This window comes from Puccinia triticina, chromosome 16A, assembly GCF_026914185.1.
Source record: "Puccinia triticina chromosome 16A, complete sequence".
Taxonomy (NCBI): domain Eukaryota; kingdom Fungi; phylum Basidiomycota; class Pucciniomycetes; order Pucciniales; family Pucciniaceae; genus Puccinia; species Puccinia triticina.
The window spans coordinates 3,393,429-3,408,697 of NC_070573.1; the positions used below are offsets into that span (position 1 = coordinate 3,393,429).

Consider the following 15,269-nt stretch of genomic DNA (forward strand, 5'->3'; position numbering starts at 1 on the left):
TTTTCAAAATCCACATGTGCACATGCAAGTGAACTTTTCTGCACTTTGCTAATAGTCACCCTAATGTACGCACGTACATTGAGGTGGAAATATCACAGGATGGGCCTTTCACAGCCACATGAAAAGTAAAAACTTTGTGTTGAGACACCAGTTGTCCCCCTGACGTATGCGAGCACATGAGGGGGACAATATGACATACTGCGCCTTTCACATCCCCATGAAAAGGACACACTGGTTAAAGATCGCCGTCAGGACCCGCGGGCGGGTACCTGGCACCCGTGCGTGGGTACCCGCGACCTAGTGTCGGGTACCCGCCCGCAACGGTGTAACCAATACAATACATGTATCTGTATTGGTCATGTATTGTATCTGATAAGGGCCAAAAGTATTGTATCTGTATTGTATCTGTTTTACAGATACAATACAAATTGTATTTTAGTTTTGTATCATCATTTCAGATACAATACATGATATCACATTTCATGTATCTGACTGATCAATACAATACAGATGAATTACAGATACATGCACACATGTATTCAAATTCCAGCAGACAGGCCCAGCTGTCACAGCCTACTCACTTCGACTCAGGGCAGAGACCGGTTGGACTTGTTTGTAGTCATAGACGGTGACCACATATATACAATATCACATCCTCCACGGCCAGTATTGTTCAGTCTCTGTTTCTGTTGCAACCATCACCATCGCCGTTTCAGTCCGTCTGAATGCCTCGATCATCCGCATCTCCAGCTCGCGTACGGCCTCCCTCCCGCCAATCAACCCGGGCGATCACTCCTGCTCTTACCAATCCAAACTTTATCCAACCAAACCGAGATGGCCGTAAATCGCTTGCTTCAACTCCAATTTCAGCTGCAAAACACGCCCAAGCAAGATCGATCTTGACAGCGGAAAGCCCCCAAACCTCAAGAAATGCGAAGAGGAAGCGAAGTTCACGAGTGGTTGAATCTGATCTAGAGAGTGGCTCCCTCGCTGAGCATCCCCAAAATGCAATTGATATCCAACAAGATTCAGAAGACGAAAACTCCAAAGTTAAAACCGCCCGAAAAAAGCGAAAGAAGAGGGATGATGATCTTAACTTGGATGATGTCGAGGATTTCTTCCATAAGCCCACATTAGCTGATGGTCAGGTAGGCCTCTTTATGATCTGGCCTTCAAGGCATCCGTTTGCTCAATTTGTTTTGTTTGAAAAGAAATCAGGCCCTCCTGTGCTGTACAAATGTCGATGGTGCGGGAATAGCTACAAACAGACATTGGGAACTCGCGCAAACCTATACAAACATCGAGACGGGGACAAAAACCAAGCACCATGCCCATCACGAGCGGATGCGATCAAAAACGGGGCCAAGCTACCGTTAACTCCTAAAGAGATCGAGAAAAAATCGACCCAGAAAGAGAAGGATCCTATTGAGATCATGCTGGAATCTGGAAGCTATGACACCAAGGTATTCAACCACTTGATGCTTTTTTGGTTAGTTCGACATTCGCTTCCGTGGAGTCGTTTTGAAGACTTTGGACTCGGGGTTGCTTTAAGCTACCATCAGAAGGGCGGCGGTCTATTCTCTCGCGCATGGGTTGCAAAGGAAGCCCACAAGCTTTACTTGAATTTGCAGACCAAAGCCATCGACCAGATCAAGGTAACATTATTTTCTTTTGTTGATTGAAATCTATCGATCCCTTTTATCTTGCACCTCAACATGCAGAAACTGATCTGCTGATTTAATTACATTAGGAATTGAGCTCGAAGATAACTATTATACACGACGTTTGGACGACTAAGGGGAACCGACAAGCTTTCATGGGAATCTCAGCAGCTTATGTTTCGGACGACTGGAATTTCCGCATTGTCCATTTAGCGTTGAAGTATATTGCATGGACACATGCAGGGAAGTATTTAGCTATTCCTTTTGCGCATATTTTGAAAAAGTCGGGCATTCATACTAAGATAAGTTGTTCTAACCTCTATTCTTCTCTCTGATCTTTCATGAATTTAATTTGAACGCCACAAACTGATGCCTACTTCGCTTTTTTTTGGAATATATACATATTAGCTCACACGACTGATTCTGGGTCAAACAACCGAACCCTTGCTGCGGAGGTTGATTGTATCATCCTCAGGGATACTTCGGAGAGTCTCAACTTATCCAAAAACCACATACGATGCTTTTGTCACAAGATCGCTCTCATTGTTAACGCTGGTCTCCGGGCCCTTTCGCTTTCTTCTGCTGGACTGACCAAGGCCAAAAAATCGACTCTCGGATTTGTACCGGCACTTTTCGATATTGAAGAAAAGAACGAGAATGAAAATCAAGACTCTGATGGCTTAGAGGTTCAAGTTGGTCGGTTCCGAGAGAAAATACCAGACAATGGACCTTCAAACAGCAATGATGAAGTGGACGATGAAGATTTCAATATTGAAGGCAAACCAGTTGCGACAACATTGGAGAAGGTTAGCAATAATCAATCCAATGAACTGATCGTTTTTTTTGTGAAGCAGCTAACATACCCATTTTGCTGTTGTAGGTTGACTTCATTATTTCGAAAATCACTTCGTCGGCGGCACGACGATCCGAGTTTGACACGTGGTGCAAGAAACTCGACTACTCGGGGCCTGGCTTGATTGCGGGCCATGGGATTCGATGGAATATTAAATTCCAAAGCCGCGAACGGGCTTATAATGCTCGCCACGTGATCAACAAGCTTATCGACAACGAGAAGGACCGGCAAGAGAAAGACGATGACTCGAATTACTTTGAAAATGTAGAGCTCGCTCGCTCCAATTGGGAAGTGGTGAGGAAGCTAAATGATACACTTTCTGTTGGTATTTTCATTTTGAATACATGATAGAGCGATCAAAACTGATTTCTGATTTGCTTGGCAGGAGTTTTATTTTATTACCAAAAGGATGGAAGGAGATATCTCCTCTGGTAGTATGATGCTAGGCGAATACTGGGGCATAACCTCGTTCCTCAAGAAAAAACTTGCCTCCAAAAATCAAGAGGAATTCCATCCTATGTTCGTCAAGATGCTTGAAAAAACAAGAACTTATGTCGATGAGGCTATCAAGTGCGACACAATTGTTCTTGCAACAATTTTAAATCCAAGTTACCGGCTTTCGATCTTCCGAGCGTGGTACCCATCCGATCACTCACATGCCGAGTCCCTAATTACCGAACACTTCAACATGAGAAAGATCGAATACGAAGCCAATCTGGTGATCAGTGAGCCACCTGCCTCGCTTGAACATTCCGAGTCAGACAAACAAAATCTTAGAAAGCGGGAACTTGAAGAGGTTGACTTGTTTCCGGAGACTGTTGAAACGAGCCCCACCGACGAGCTATCGCTATACCTTTCGGGGAAATTCAAGCAGCCTACGTCTCAAGCACATGAGGCACTACAATGGTGGAAGGTTTGTAAAGCATATTCATACATTGTTCCACCGTCATAGTCAATTTCGTACTGACCTCAATCTTAATCTTAATAGGCCCACAGCCGTGATTTTCCTATCCTGGCACTCCTTGCGCGTGATTTTTTAGCTACCTGCTCAACCTCAGCAAGCGTTGAGAGGTGTTTCTCGGCAGCATCAGACACTTGTGGACGTGATCGTGGAAGTCTTTCTGTCCGAACCATTGAGAGGTGTGTGAGCTCCCACCAATGGTTGCTTCAAGGATTCAATCCAGATGGTGAATTTGAGCTTCCCAACAGTATATTTGTGCATGCCGAGCAAGAGCATGATCACATGAAAAAAATATGTCTCCCAGAAGAGTTGTAGTTTTCTTTGACATATATTACCTTTTTATTTATCCTATTTCTTCCACGCAGACCAAGAGTTTCCCAAAGAAACATAGTTTTTTTTATTTGTTTCTTTTTCTGTTTTCAGCAGGTATGACAGATACAGTACCAATAATGTATTGGTATTGTATTGCCTAAGAAATACATTACACAGTATTGCTTATCCATGTATTGGCTTTCCAATACAATGTATCTGTATTGTATTGGTTAGCCAATACATGACCAATGTATTGTATTGCCATGTATTGGCTAACAAATACAATACAGATACATTGACCATTATTGTATTGTATTGTATTGGTTTCACCGTTGCCGCCCGCGGGTGCCGTGTACGGGTCCGGGTGCGGGATTTCTGGCAAAAAAGCACAAGGTACCCGGATACCCGCCAAAAATACCCGCGCCAGGCGGGTCTTCATGGCACCCGGGTACCCGCTTTTACGGTCACCGAGGGGGTTGATTCCTCGAGATGACCGGGACAGATTCTGGTCATCAAGGGGAATCAGCCCTCTCGATGACATCGAGAGGAATAGTACAGCCCTCTCGATGACCGCATCAAGAAGAATCAGCCCTCCCGATGACCGGGATCTGTCCTGGTCATCGGGAGGGTTGTTTTCCCTTGATGACCGGGACAGATCCTGGTCATCGGGAGGAATCAACCCCCTCGATGACCGGGACAGACCCCGGTCATTGAGAGGAATTGAACCCTCTAGGTGACCCGGACAGATCTTGGTCATCAAGGGGAATTAGCCCTCTCGATGACCGGGACAGATCCCGGTCATTGAGAGGAAACAACCCTCTCGATGACGGGGACAGAACCCGGTCATCGAGAGAAAACAACACTCTTGATGACCGGGACAGGACCCGGTCATCGAGAGGAAACAACCCTCTTGATGACCGTGACAGAACCCGGTCATCGTGAGGAACCAACCCTCTCGATGACCGGGAAAGAACCCGCTCATCGAGAGGGTTGTTTCCTCTCAATGACTGGGAAAGACCCCGGTCATCAAGAGGAAACAAGCCTCTCGATGAGCGGGATCTATCCCGGTCATCGAGAGGAAACAAGCCTCTCGATGAGCGGGGTCTATCCCGGTCATCGAGAGGAAACAAGCCTCTCGATGAGCGGGGTCTATCCCGGTCATCAAGAGGAAACAAGCCTCTCGATGAGCGGGGTCTATCCCGGTCATCGAGAGGAACCATCACTCCTGATGACCAGGATCTGCCCCGGTCATCGAGAGGAAACAACCCTCCCGATGACTGGGACAGAGCCCGGTCATCGGGAGGAACCATCACTCCCGATGAACAGTCTGTAGCTGTCATCGAGTGAGGGTGTTGGATAAAAAAAAGCAGAAGTACCCGCGGTACCCGCAAAAAGTACCGCCGGTACCCGCCCGCGGGTGCCGTGTACGGGTACGGGTGTCTGAATATCACAAAAAACACCGCGGGTACCCGGGTCCACTTGGCGATCTCTAACACTGGTCATGGAGCCAAGAAAGGCCTATATTTTGGATGAGTTCTGGATGAATTCCAGATGAGTTCTGGATTATTCCTTGGCAAGTTATGGTTTATTTCACCATGATTTCCAACCGATTTCAAGCTGACTTCCAGTCTTGTTCATACCTATTCAATATTTCTTTACCAAAGGCCTCCAGCACAGTTATGAAAGAAAGTTATGTTGAGGCACTCCCTGGGGAGTGGGAACATATCTCCCCTGGTGCAGAGACTATCACTTTAACAATCACATCTGGCCCCATGTCAGTCACTGAACTGTGAGAGGGTGTGTGAACCCTGTCAATCTCTACCAGGAAAGATGCTGGGTCACATCCAACTGCTTATTCCAAGCCCAACCACCCCCGAAAACGTACAAAGCAAGGCTCCAAACCGTTCTCCCGAGAACATGATGAGGGGCAGTTTGGTAGTGATGGACAAGCTGTTCATTCCCACAAGGAAGAAGTTCATCCAAGTTTCACAAAGTGCTCCAGCCACGTGGCCGACGTTGGGCGCAAGCCTCTCCTGCGGAGAGTCCCTTGGGGACCCCCGTTTAAGAGGCTTTGTTAAGCCCAACCACTCCCCACCCTCCGCGTCCGTCAGGTGACAAACTTAGCACAAGTCCCTTGCCTGCCGGGGGGCAGGGGCGTGAAGCGAGTGCGGCCTCCCGTCAGGGAGGCACTTGCGAGCAAACCGCAATTCCTAGCGTGAGGGCCCCGCGTGCAGCTGGTGTTTTTGGCAGGTGGCCAACAGTGTGCCCCCAAATCCCCCACTTCCCAGAGGGCGTGTTGCTGGCCTCTTGACCCAGTGAAAGACCCGCATCTCCTCTTCAAATTGGTGGTAGGCATGCCACCCCTCCCATGAGCTGGAGATTGGCTCAAAGGAGCTCACTTTCCAAGAATCCTTTGAGATGACTAATAGAGTTGTACAGTTCTGCACAGTAAATCTCCCTACACGGCCACTTTTCCTCCATGATTGGAAATTCCAACCGGGAGGATCAGGCATTATATCAGCAGCTACAAGGCCCAAATCGCATCAGAAGAAGCACACTCCCAAGCACTTCTTAAGTCCAGAAGGACGACCTCAACGGGCCAATGGTTGATGTTTAAAAATGAAAAGAGTGAAAAAAAAGCCTGATACACAGGCTGATATTCCTGGGGCTCTCAGGCCAGATACAGGTTTTTGCAGGTAAGCCTCTCTGTGAGACAGAGACCCTGCGGGGCTGCCCCTTCGGGGCTCTCACAGTGAGGCTTTGTTAAGCTCGGTCACGTGAATCATTCTACACACCAGACCCACCAGAAGCGAGCCCGGGCCCCAAAAAGACACCGGAGCAGAGCCACAAAAAGCGGCCGTCGAGCGCCCAAGCATGTGTATGATTGGAGCAGACGCAGCAGACGGGGGGGGGGGGGGGGGGGGGGGGGGGGGGGGGGGGGGAGAAAACAACGAAGGAGGCGGGGGGGGCCTATGGTTTCCGCCCGCCCCGAAAAAAGCAAGGGGGGTGGGAGAAGAGTCCGGGTGCCGAGCGACTACGTCGAGATGCGATTGCCCTGCTGCTGCTGGTGGGGCTGAAGCGGGGAGGCCAGGGGCTGGAGCGGGGCCGCGAAGGGGAAGAACGGCTCCCTCAGCAAGGGCTCGAAGGCCGGGTCGAAGGCCGGGTCGATGAGCGGGTCGATGAGCGGGTCGATGAGCGGGTCGATGAGCGGGTCGATGAGCGGGTCGTCGTGCGCCGGAAGCCTGAGCGAGTCATCAGACGCTATGGGGCTGTCCTGGACGAGGAGGTCGCCCCGTCCGGTAGCGTCCGTCAGCGAGGGGGCCGGCGGCGCGGGCTCGGGGCGCGGCAAGGGCGCGCCGGAGCCGGACGGGCCGACGGGGCCAGCGTGGCGGCGACTATGTTCGCGGGCATGGCGGCCGACGAAGTCCTCGTCTTGCTTGGCTTTGGCCGTCGTCCGTCTGCGCTTCCCTACCCCCCCACGACCGAGAGAACGCCGCACGGATGTCAGCGGGACAGGGAGACGAGGGGACAGGGAGACGAGGGGACAGAGAGAGGAGGGGGACGTACAGAGGGGCAGGTCGACGGTGGCCCACCAGTCGCCGCGGCCGGGGGCGTCAGCGGGGCGCGGGATCTTGACGAAGCAGGAGTGGGAGGTGAGGACGTTGCGGAGGGTAGCCTTCCAGGACTCGGCGGCGTCGACGAAATACCTGCCCACCCTATCCATCAGCACACACACAGCAACGGGGGGGGGAGGGGGGGGGGGGGGAGACGCACGGGTACTTCTTCTCGAGCACCTTGAAGATCTCGGCGGCCGTGAGCTTGCCCGAGGGGTGTGCGAGGATGGCCTCCTTAGCGAGCTCGGGGAACGTGGCGCGGGGCTTGTGGACGCAGACGACGGGGACGGCGTCGAGGAAGCCGGGCGCAAGCGTGTTGTCGTCGCCGAGGGCGGGGGCGGAGGCGGGGGGCGATGGGCGGGTGTGGGCGGAGGGCAGGGGGAGGTTGAGTCTGCGGCCGACGGTGCGCGCGCCGGATGCGCGGGTGCGTCGGTCGGGCGTCGAGGGCTCGCTGGACGCGACGGGGGCGGGGGGGTGGGGCAGACAGCGCAGCAGGGTGGGCCGGACGACGGCCGGGCGGGGCGGCCGGGCCAGCGGGGCCCGTCGGTCCGGGCGCGGCTTCGGCAGCTTCGGCGTCCGGGAAGCGACGGGCGCCGGAGGCTCCGAGGGCAGCGGATGCACGGGGATGTCGGCGGGCGCAGGGTGGACGGGGATGTCGCCCGAGGCCGTGAGCTGGGTGTCGAGGCGGGCGGCGGCCTCGGCGCGCTGGAGGGCCTCCTCGATCTCGGCCTCCAGGGAGGCCTCGACGGCCGCCGGCGTCTCGTCGATCGAGGGCCCAGGGTCGAGGGCCGGCTGGAGCTGGGCCTCGTCGATGAGGCCTTGCAGGAGCGCGTCCAGCCCGGCCTGCTCGGTCGTCCGCTTCGCTCCCGCAACCGCACCGTCGTCGATGTCCGGCGCGGGCGGCGACGGGGGCCCGCCATGTTCGTCGATGACGGACGCCAGCAGGCGGTCGAAGTCGGCCGCCGTCGGCACGATGCTGTCCTCCTCCTCCTCCTCCTTGACCTTGATCTCAGCAGCCGCGGGCAGAGGATCGGCCTGAGGAGGCTGGGAGGAAGCCGCGGCGTCCTGGATCTCCATCTGGGCCTCTTTGAGGATCGCCGCGAGGTCGATCTCCGGAAGCGGGTCGAAGATCGACGAAAGGCAGTCGATCATCATGCTCTGCTGGCCAGCATCTTCTTCGGGAGGCGCTTCGGGGCTGTGGGGGATGATGTCGGGGAGACAGGCGGCGACGTCGGCAAGTGCGGCGTTGACGTGGTCTTGGAGGGACGAGAAGTCGGGCGAGAAGTCGGGCGGCGGGGATGCGGGGATGGGAGTCGAGGGGGCCCTTCGTTGGAGCGGACGGTCTGCGGATGAGCGAGGGGGGCGAGGGGGCCGGGCCGGCGTCGAGGAGGAGGGATTGCGGGCGGCCAAGTTATGCCGACGGGAGGGCGGCGGGGCGGCGACCAAGGCGTTGGACAGGGAGCGCGAGAAGGCGAGCCGCGGCAGCGGGGGCTGCTGGCGGCGGGAGCCAGTGGGCTCGATGATCGCGCTGAGGGAGGAGCCGAGGCGGGATCCGCCGGGGCGGCTGCTGGACGTGGAGGGCAGGGGCTCGGCCTCGGTGGCGGTGTCGTCCGAGTCCGTCTCGGACTCGGTCGTCGACGCCCCACTCTCCGGCTCGGACCGGCGCTCGTTCTGCGCCCGCTGCTGCTGTGGAGGCGTCGCTGGGTAGCCGAACTTGGCATTCCGGATGGCCGCGATCGCCGGCGACCAGCGTGCTTGGATCGTCAGATCGAAGCCGGCCGGCAGCACGAGTTTGCGGGTGATGGTTGGGATCGCCATCCGGTCGGCCGCGGCTGTCGTCGAGTTTTTGGCTCTATGAACCACCAGCCGAGAAAAGGGGAGTCAGCATCTCCTGCGGTGAGGTATGGTGGGGCAGAGGGGCGGACGCACTTGGAGAGTCTTCCCTTGGCGGGGTCGACGGCGGTGTCGACGATGTAGTAGCTGGTGTTTTTCTGTCCGTCGACATGGACCCTGACGAAGCACTCCTTGACGCTGAGGTTGTGGCCGACGGCGGCCTTCCAGACGCGGGTGGCGTGGTCGGAGGTGGAGCGGAAGTACGCCCAGCGGCGCTGGAGGGCGTCGTAGATTTCGTCGCGGCTGAGGATGCCGTAGCGGCTGCCCATGATGGCTGCGCGGATGATGGTCCACCAGGGGTAGTTGGGCTGCTGGCCGGGCGGGGGGTTGGCGAGCTGGTCGAGGGAGGAGATCTTGATGTTGGCTGGGGTGAGTGATGTTGGTTTTGGCTGTTGCTGGGGCGGGAGTTGGGAGGTGGATGCATCTGACCGCAGGCTGGGCTGTGGCGAGTGGGGGGGTGAGGGGTTGAGTGTTGGGTCGATGGTGGCTGGTGGTGGTGGTGGTAGGCTGGCCTGGAGGAGTGAGTGGATGAGCTGGGAGACGTCTGTGTGGCTGAAGAGTGCGTCGAGGCTGTCTGGTTGCTGGTGGGGGTAGTCGATGTCGAGTTGCATCTGGTCGTTTGCAGGTTGTGGTTGTTCGCCGAATATCTCGGCCGAGAGGGCGGCGATGTCCTGGTGGGGGGTGCGGGGTGGGCTGGGTGAGTGTCAAGAGATTAGGTTATGTAGGATGGTCAGGAGGACTGACCAGTTCGAGGGGCACTGGCTGACTCATTGCGGAAGGAGATGATCAGTGTATGCGGACGATCGATCGCATTCGCCAGCAGACAGACTGGACATACATAAGCCAACCCCCCCTGGGCGAAACACAAACCACCCCCAGGGGAAGGGTCCAGAAGAGACAAGCCACTATGTATTCAACTCAACCATCGGAATTGTGCTCCCCAATTAGCCTACCCCACATGTCATCCATGGAACCAGAAACCCGTGATCTGTAAGAGATTGGGAGAGACACGAACCCAAGAACAGTTAAAATGAGTGCAAGATAACAATGAAAACAGAAAAAAAATAAGGGATAGTGAGGGGTCAGAATGTCAGGCTCAGAGCGAGGAGGGCAGCGATGGAAAGGACAGTATCGAGCGCCTATTCATCCGAAGAGGCCTCCCGAGAGCCAGCAGCCCCCGCGCTATCAACAACAGTGTTAGTGGGGGAGGGCCCTGCACGGGAGCGTCGGCGGCGAGCCGGGCTTGTCGCGCGGGCGGCCGGGGCCGAAGGCACGTCCCGCTCGCCCGTAGGAGCGTCGCACCGGCCGTCCAACAAGGCCCAGCTGTCTCACAGCCAAGGGCGCTCTCCGTGTGCTCTGCATGGCGCAAAACAACACACATATTTATGTCATCACAGCAACGATATTGTGCTACATAACGCCGCTTGTGCACAGCATGGGGCTCGGGGCGACCATGGCGGCTCGCAGGCCGCCATCGCAGGCTTTCTCTGCCGCTTCGTCCAGCATCGCTTCGTGTCTCGAGCCAGCCGGCTTCGACCTCAGCACGCCCAGGCCCCATTCAGCGCGACGCGCCGTGTCTGGACGCACTCTCGCGTCGCCCATCGCCTGGATGCAGCTAGTCGTGGTCCCAGATGATCCGAGTCTCTCACGGCCTTCTTGGCTGGAGAGAACACCCATCTCACGAGCTTCCCCGGACTTGAACCCCAAAGATCGAGACTAGGCCCAAAGGGGGATCGAGGATTCGAACTCCCGCCAGGGTGAGCAGCTCTTGCCTGTGATGTGATTGCTAATGGTGCTGACTTGAGTAGCAGCATCTGGCTCGCAAATCAGTATCCCCCCACGAGTCACGACGCCCGGCGAGCCGGAACCAAGCAGTGACGTGATCCACCTCCGCAGATCACTCGCGGCCGCCTACATAAACGACAGAGGCTGAGTCAGGAGCCTCCGCAAATGGACCCAGAGAATGGAGGATCTCCTCAAGGGCTGCCACATCCCTCCCGATCACAAACACGCACGCCAGCCCATCATTATCCCACCATCGGACAGTCTTCAATCACCTGTCCGTCGAGGAAATGGACGACCTTGGCTTCTCGCTCGGCCCCGCTGTAACGCCGGTGCCTCTGAACTCAAGCGTCGAGTGGCTCTGGAAGCAGCTGCCTGACCTCTCAGCTTGCATGCTGCACTCTTGATTCTCTAGTTCGCGACTTGAGGTCCTCAGGTGTCGGTTACAACATCATCAAACAATTGCCCCGGACAGATGAAGTGACCCAATGTCTGCAATAAGAACACGCCATTAGTTTGCTACCTATTCGATACAACTGCGATACCACAACATTCTATTTGCATCAGTGTTGCACATTGAGTCAGAGCCACGGAAGATGTCGGGGTGCGCTCTCGAGCTGATTGGTGTTTCTCGTTTTGGCTCCGGGTCTGTAAGAGCCCCTCCATGGGTCCTGCGCAATTGGGTTGCTGTCCCGTATGTAGCAACCCGAGGCCAAAAAAAAAAAAAAAAAAACTCACATCGCAGTTGCTATCTGCATATGTATCCATTTTCATCATTCATCTCAGTCCAATTGCTACATCTATGTAGAAACTTGAGGAAGACATACAGGCTGGCAATCAGTAGTCTATGTCCCATACAAGAGATCCGCCTAGGGTCGTTCCGCTCGGACCGGCCTGTCGCATCGGTCCGAGAGGACTTTTCTGCTGCGTGGCCGCCGCCCAAGGAGACGAGATCGGCCCGATAAAAAGGAAGAGGGTCCATTGAGAAAACGAAGGCGGTCCCTTCTCCATCCTTCCCCGCGGACCCGTCCCCCTTTTTTTTAGTCAAGTTTGGCCATCAGGCATTGCACTATGAGTAACATCCACGTTGCAGAGTAGAAAGCCTAACACAACTGCGTGGCCGCTAGTGACATGGCAATTCTCAAGAAATGATAACAAAGGAATAGAGGAATGAAGAAAGGAAAAATAACACAGGACACCAACAACATGCAGATCATCGAGAAAATCGTTCCTCGAGTCACGGAGATAGCGGCAAATTGCCTCCTCCGCCCGTCGGTTTCTGAGCACCATGCCGCGTCTCTCGGCGTCGAATCGAATCTTGAGCCGCCGCAAGCTCCTCCCAAGAAGATTCGTAAAATGGAAGCCCGTTTCTCGCGCCCCGCAAGAAGGGCAGAGGGGATCGAGAGGCCTGCAACTCCGGAAACGATGGCTTTTCAGTGCACGATGACCCGAAGCTAGGTGATCCAACCCCGAGCTGGAGGCGATGTGGTGGCCCGAGGGAGTCTGGTGTCTGGCTGGAGGCGAGAGATCTGCCAATGCTTGTCGTTGGTCCTTCTTGGAATTTCCTTTAGCTATCAGCGTTGGTGTTGGAGAGCACTCCAATGGGAGCGGCTGAGTAAGAGAGCTGGAAGGTTGTCCACGCTGGTCACTTCAGTGTCCAAGCTTGTCGTGTTCCGTTTTGAGAGACAAGTAGTATTCATTCAATGATATTAATAGCATTTCCACATATACATTTTACAAACATAGTCCAATTTTATAGTCCTTTTAATGGCACACATTTGGTGGATAGATATAACAGAACGGTGGTGGTACAAAGGACAGCTTCAGGTGGATGTGAAGGAGCGCAGATATGAATAACAAGAGGTGCAAGAGTGGGATGGTGTAACATGGATTGGCACTGACTGACAACCGGGAGAGAATAATCAAAGAATGAAAAAATAAGGAGGGCCGTTTGTTCAAGTACCACTTCCGTCTACATCTTCAGTCTCGGCCAACTCCTTCAACTGCTCAGGAAGGCCGCTTGGGGCGAACACCATTCCCCGTCGCCGAAGAGCCGATGTCGAAGATGGTGGGCCGTCGAGGGCCGAGACTTGGGCGGACGAAGGCTCGGGACTCGGAGGGCGATCGTCGGCGGGACTGAGCGCCACGCGGAGAAAGCTCTGGGGGCGGGCGATTTGGATCTTCCATGTCGACTTCTTGGGCCTGGAAGGCTGGCTGGGCGTGTCTGGCTGGGATCGGCCCGTCCTGCACACGAACCGGATCAATGTCCGCAAGACTCCATCGATGAGGAGGCCCCAGGAAAGGGCCAGCGAGTCGCTCTTTCTGCTTACCTCGTCTCGGGTGAAGCGGGTGGGGAGACTGCATCGTCAGTCTTGATGATGAGCAGAGGGCTCGCGACCCGAGTGCGGTCGGAATCAGAGGAATAGACCGTCGAGCAGCGCGGGATGGCGTGGAGGGAGGAGCAGGAGCCGCGCTTGGGTCGATGGGCGGGGGAATTCAGGCGTTCAAGGCCTGCCGAATAGAGGTAGTACTCTTGATCGTCAGGCACGCGTACTTCGTTCCCGTCTGGCTTGGGGATTTCCATCGAGCATCGGAAGTCTTCAAGCAGGTCCTCCGGCCTGCCGCAACAGTGGAAGGACTCGTCTGAGTCGGAGTCCTCCTCCTCGCGCATCTTCCCCTTGAACAAAGGCATTTCTTCGGGATTGAGAGAGTGGTTATGGATGCGGTGGAGTGGTAGAAGATGAGTGGGAGGTGGGTATGGGGCTTGGCCGATGTTGGGGTGTGCTGCTCTTCGCTAGGGAGAAAGGGGGAGGAATCGAGCCTCCCCTGGGGGGAGCACTGGGGTTAAATAAGAATGGTGGTGCAGCAGCAGCACAAGCTGAGGGCTCAGCTTGTGCCAAACAGAGAGCACAAATCGTTGCGGTTTATTAAGGTTCCAAAAGAAGCGCGTACAAACACAAACACCGGCCAACGACCCCCGGCGGGGCCCTTTCTCCCGAGGAGAGTTTTCCTGCTGTTGGCTACACTTCTACACTCGATTTATCAGGCCAAATACTGGGCGATTGCAAGCTCAAAAAGAATCGTTTCACCGCACCAAACATTTGCATTGCTAACATAAGATTTCAGAGAGCTTTCTGCTTAGTACATGGAACGGCTTCTAAGGCCAGTTATACATATATTTCTGGTTGATGCCCAAAACCAAGCGCCAACATGAACAAAGGCCATCAATTGTTGAGTTTCCGAAGCAATCGTTTTGGAGAAAATTTACAGTAAGCAGTCCGTTTTCAATGCCGTTATGGCACCTGTAAATCAGGTATACTCCCACTTGCTACTTCCATTTGTTTACTTGGGCACATCTTTGAAATGGTACTAAAGCGTTGTGTACTCGAGTCCACTCAACTCACTGGATCTCTTTTTCCCTTGTGGCGCGCGCAGGCCAGACCTGCACATATGGTCCCAATTTTGATAAGAGTCTCAAAAAGAAATGAAAGCGTGTCCCTCTTGTGAAGTAAGACGACGTCCTGACCAAATCCCATGCCTTGCCATGGTCCACTGAGGCGATTGAGAGTGCCACACCAGCTAAGACAAGCCGTGTCCTGCCGTGTCCGAGTCTGCTGAATGGCAATCCATCCGAGCTTCTTCATTTTGACCACTGTACAGTTTACTTCGGCCAACTCTTGAAAAGCAACACTGAAGCGGCAGATAAGGCTCAAGGGTTTATGGAAACTGGTTATTGAAAGCGAGCAAGAGTTGGATTGATCCTTGCGACTGAGTGATCGGGAATTACATAATGAAAGCAATTACTAGTGGGTCACGGTCCTTAGCACGCAGGCAGTTAAGCTGTTGACCGGCCGGAGCTGTGGCGCAACCACCCAATCCCGACGATGGGACCGCGGCGCGCAGCTGGGCTCGAAGCAGGAGGCAAAGAAGGAAAACTAAGTGGCACATCGCAGGTAGGTCCGTTCAATCCTTGGTTGATTTTTGCGAGCGGGATGCTATAGGTTTGTAGTTTCCGGATGTGGATGCGGAAAATTCACGGGGCTGGGCTGGTGAGGTGGCAGCCCTTTTAGACTCTTCTGTCCGTCTGGATTCAACCATTAACGCTTCCAACAGTGAAGGTGGCTGGCGTAGCGAGTTTCGTGGCCACCGATGTCCATGTCGCCGCCTGTCGCCGCGAGGAACGCCAGTCATAG

At 54.7% G+C, this 15,269-nt stretch overlaps 5 protein-coding genes across 5 annotated transcripts; 3 read left to right on the forward strand and 2 right to left on the reverse strand.

Moving 5' to 3' along the window:
* Nucleotides 1–725: 725 nt before the first annotated feature.
* Nucleotides 726–1,164, forward strand: PtA15_16A328 (uncharacterized protein; the record flags this gene model as incomplete). The annotated part of the gene is made up of 2 exons (XM_053164007.1): nt 726–1,106; nt 1,153–1,164. The coding sequence occupies 2 exons, from the start codon at nt 726–728 to the stop codon at nt 1,162–1,164; spliced, it is 393 nt and encodes a 130-aa protein (XP_053027975.1).
* Nucleotides 1,165–6,821: 5,657 nt separating this feature from the next.
* On the reverse strand, nt 6,822–10,065 carry PtA15_16A329 (uncharacterized protein; the record flags this gene model as incomplete). The annotated part of the gene is made up of 9 exons (XM_053164008.1): nt 6,822–7,255; nt 7,355–7,494; nt 7,562–7,665; nt 7,813–8,377; nt 8,426–8,744; nt 8,910–9,087; nt 9,327–9,689; nt 9,807–9,965; nt 10,039–10,065. The coding sequence occupies 9 exons, from the start codon at nt 10,063–10,065 to the stop codon at nt 6,822–6,824; spliced, it is 2,289 nt and encodes a 762-aa protein (XP_053027976.1).
* A 682-nt stretch (nt 10,066–10,747) lies between these two features.
* On the forward strand, nt 10,748–11,014 carry PtA15_16A330 (uncharacterized protein; the record flags this gene model as incomplete). The annotated part of the gene is made up of 1 exon (XM_053164010.1): nt 10,748–11,014. The coding sequence occupies one exon, from the start codon at nt 10,748–10,750 to the stop codon at nt 11,012–11,014; it is 267 nt and encodes an 88-aa protein (XP_053027977.1).
* Nucleotides 11,015–13,031: 2,017 nt separating this feature from the next.
* Nucleotides 13,032–13,768, reverse strand: PtA15_16A331 (uncharacterized protein; the record flags this gene model as incomplete). Its single annotated transcript, XM_053164011.1, has 2 exons — nt 13,032–13,320; nt 13,407–13,768. 2 exons carry the CDS (start codon nt 13,766–13,768, stop codon nt 13,032–13,034), a joined length of 651 nt encoding a protein of 216 aa, XP_053027978.1.
* Nucleotides 13,769–14,960: 1,192 nt separating this feature from the next.
* PtA15_16A332 (uncharacterized protein) lies at nt 14,961–15,269 on the forward strand (the record flags this gene model as incomplete). The annotated part of the gene is made up of 2 exons (XM_053164012.1): nt 14,961–15,033; nt 15,190–15,269. 2 exons carry the CDS (start codon nt 14,961–14,963, stop codon nt 15,267–15,269), a joined length of 153 nt encoding a protein of 50 aa, XP_053027979.1.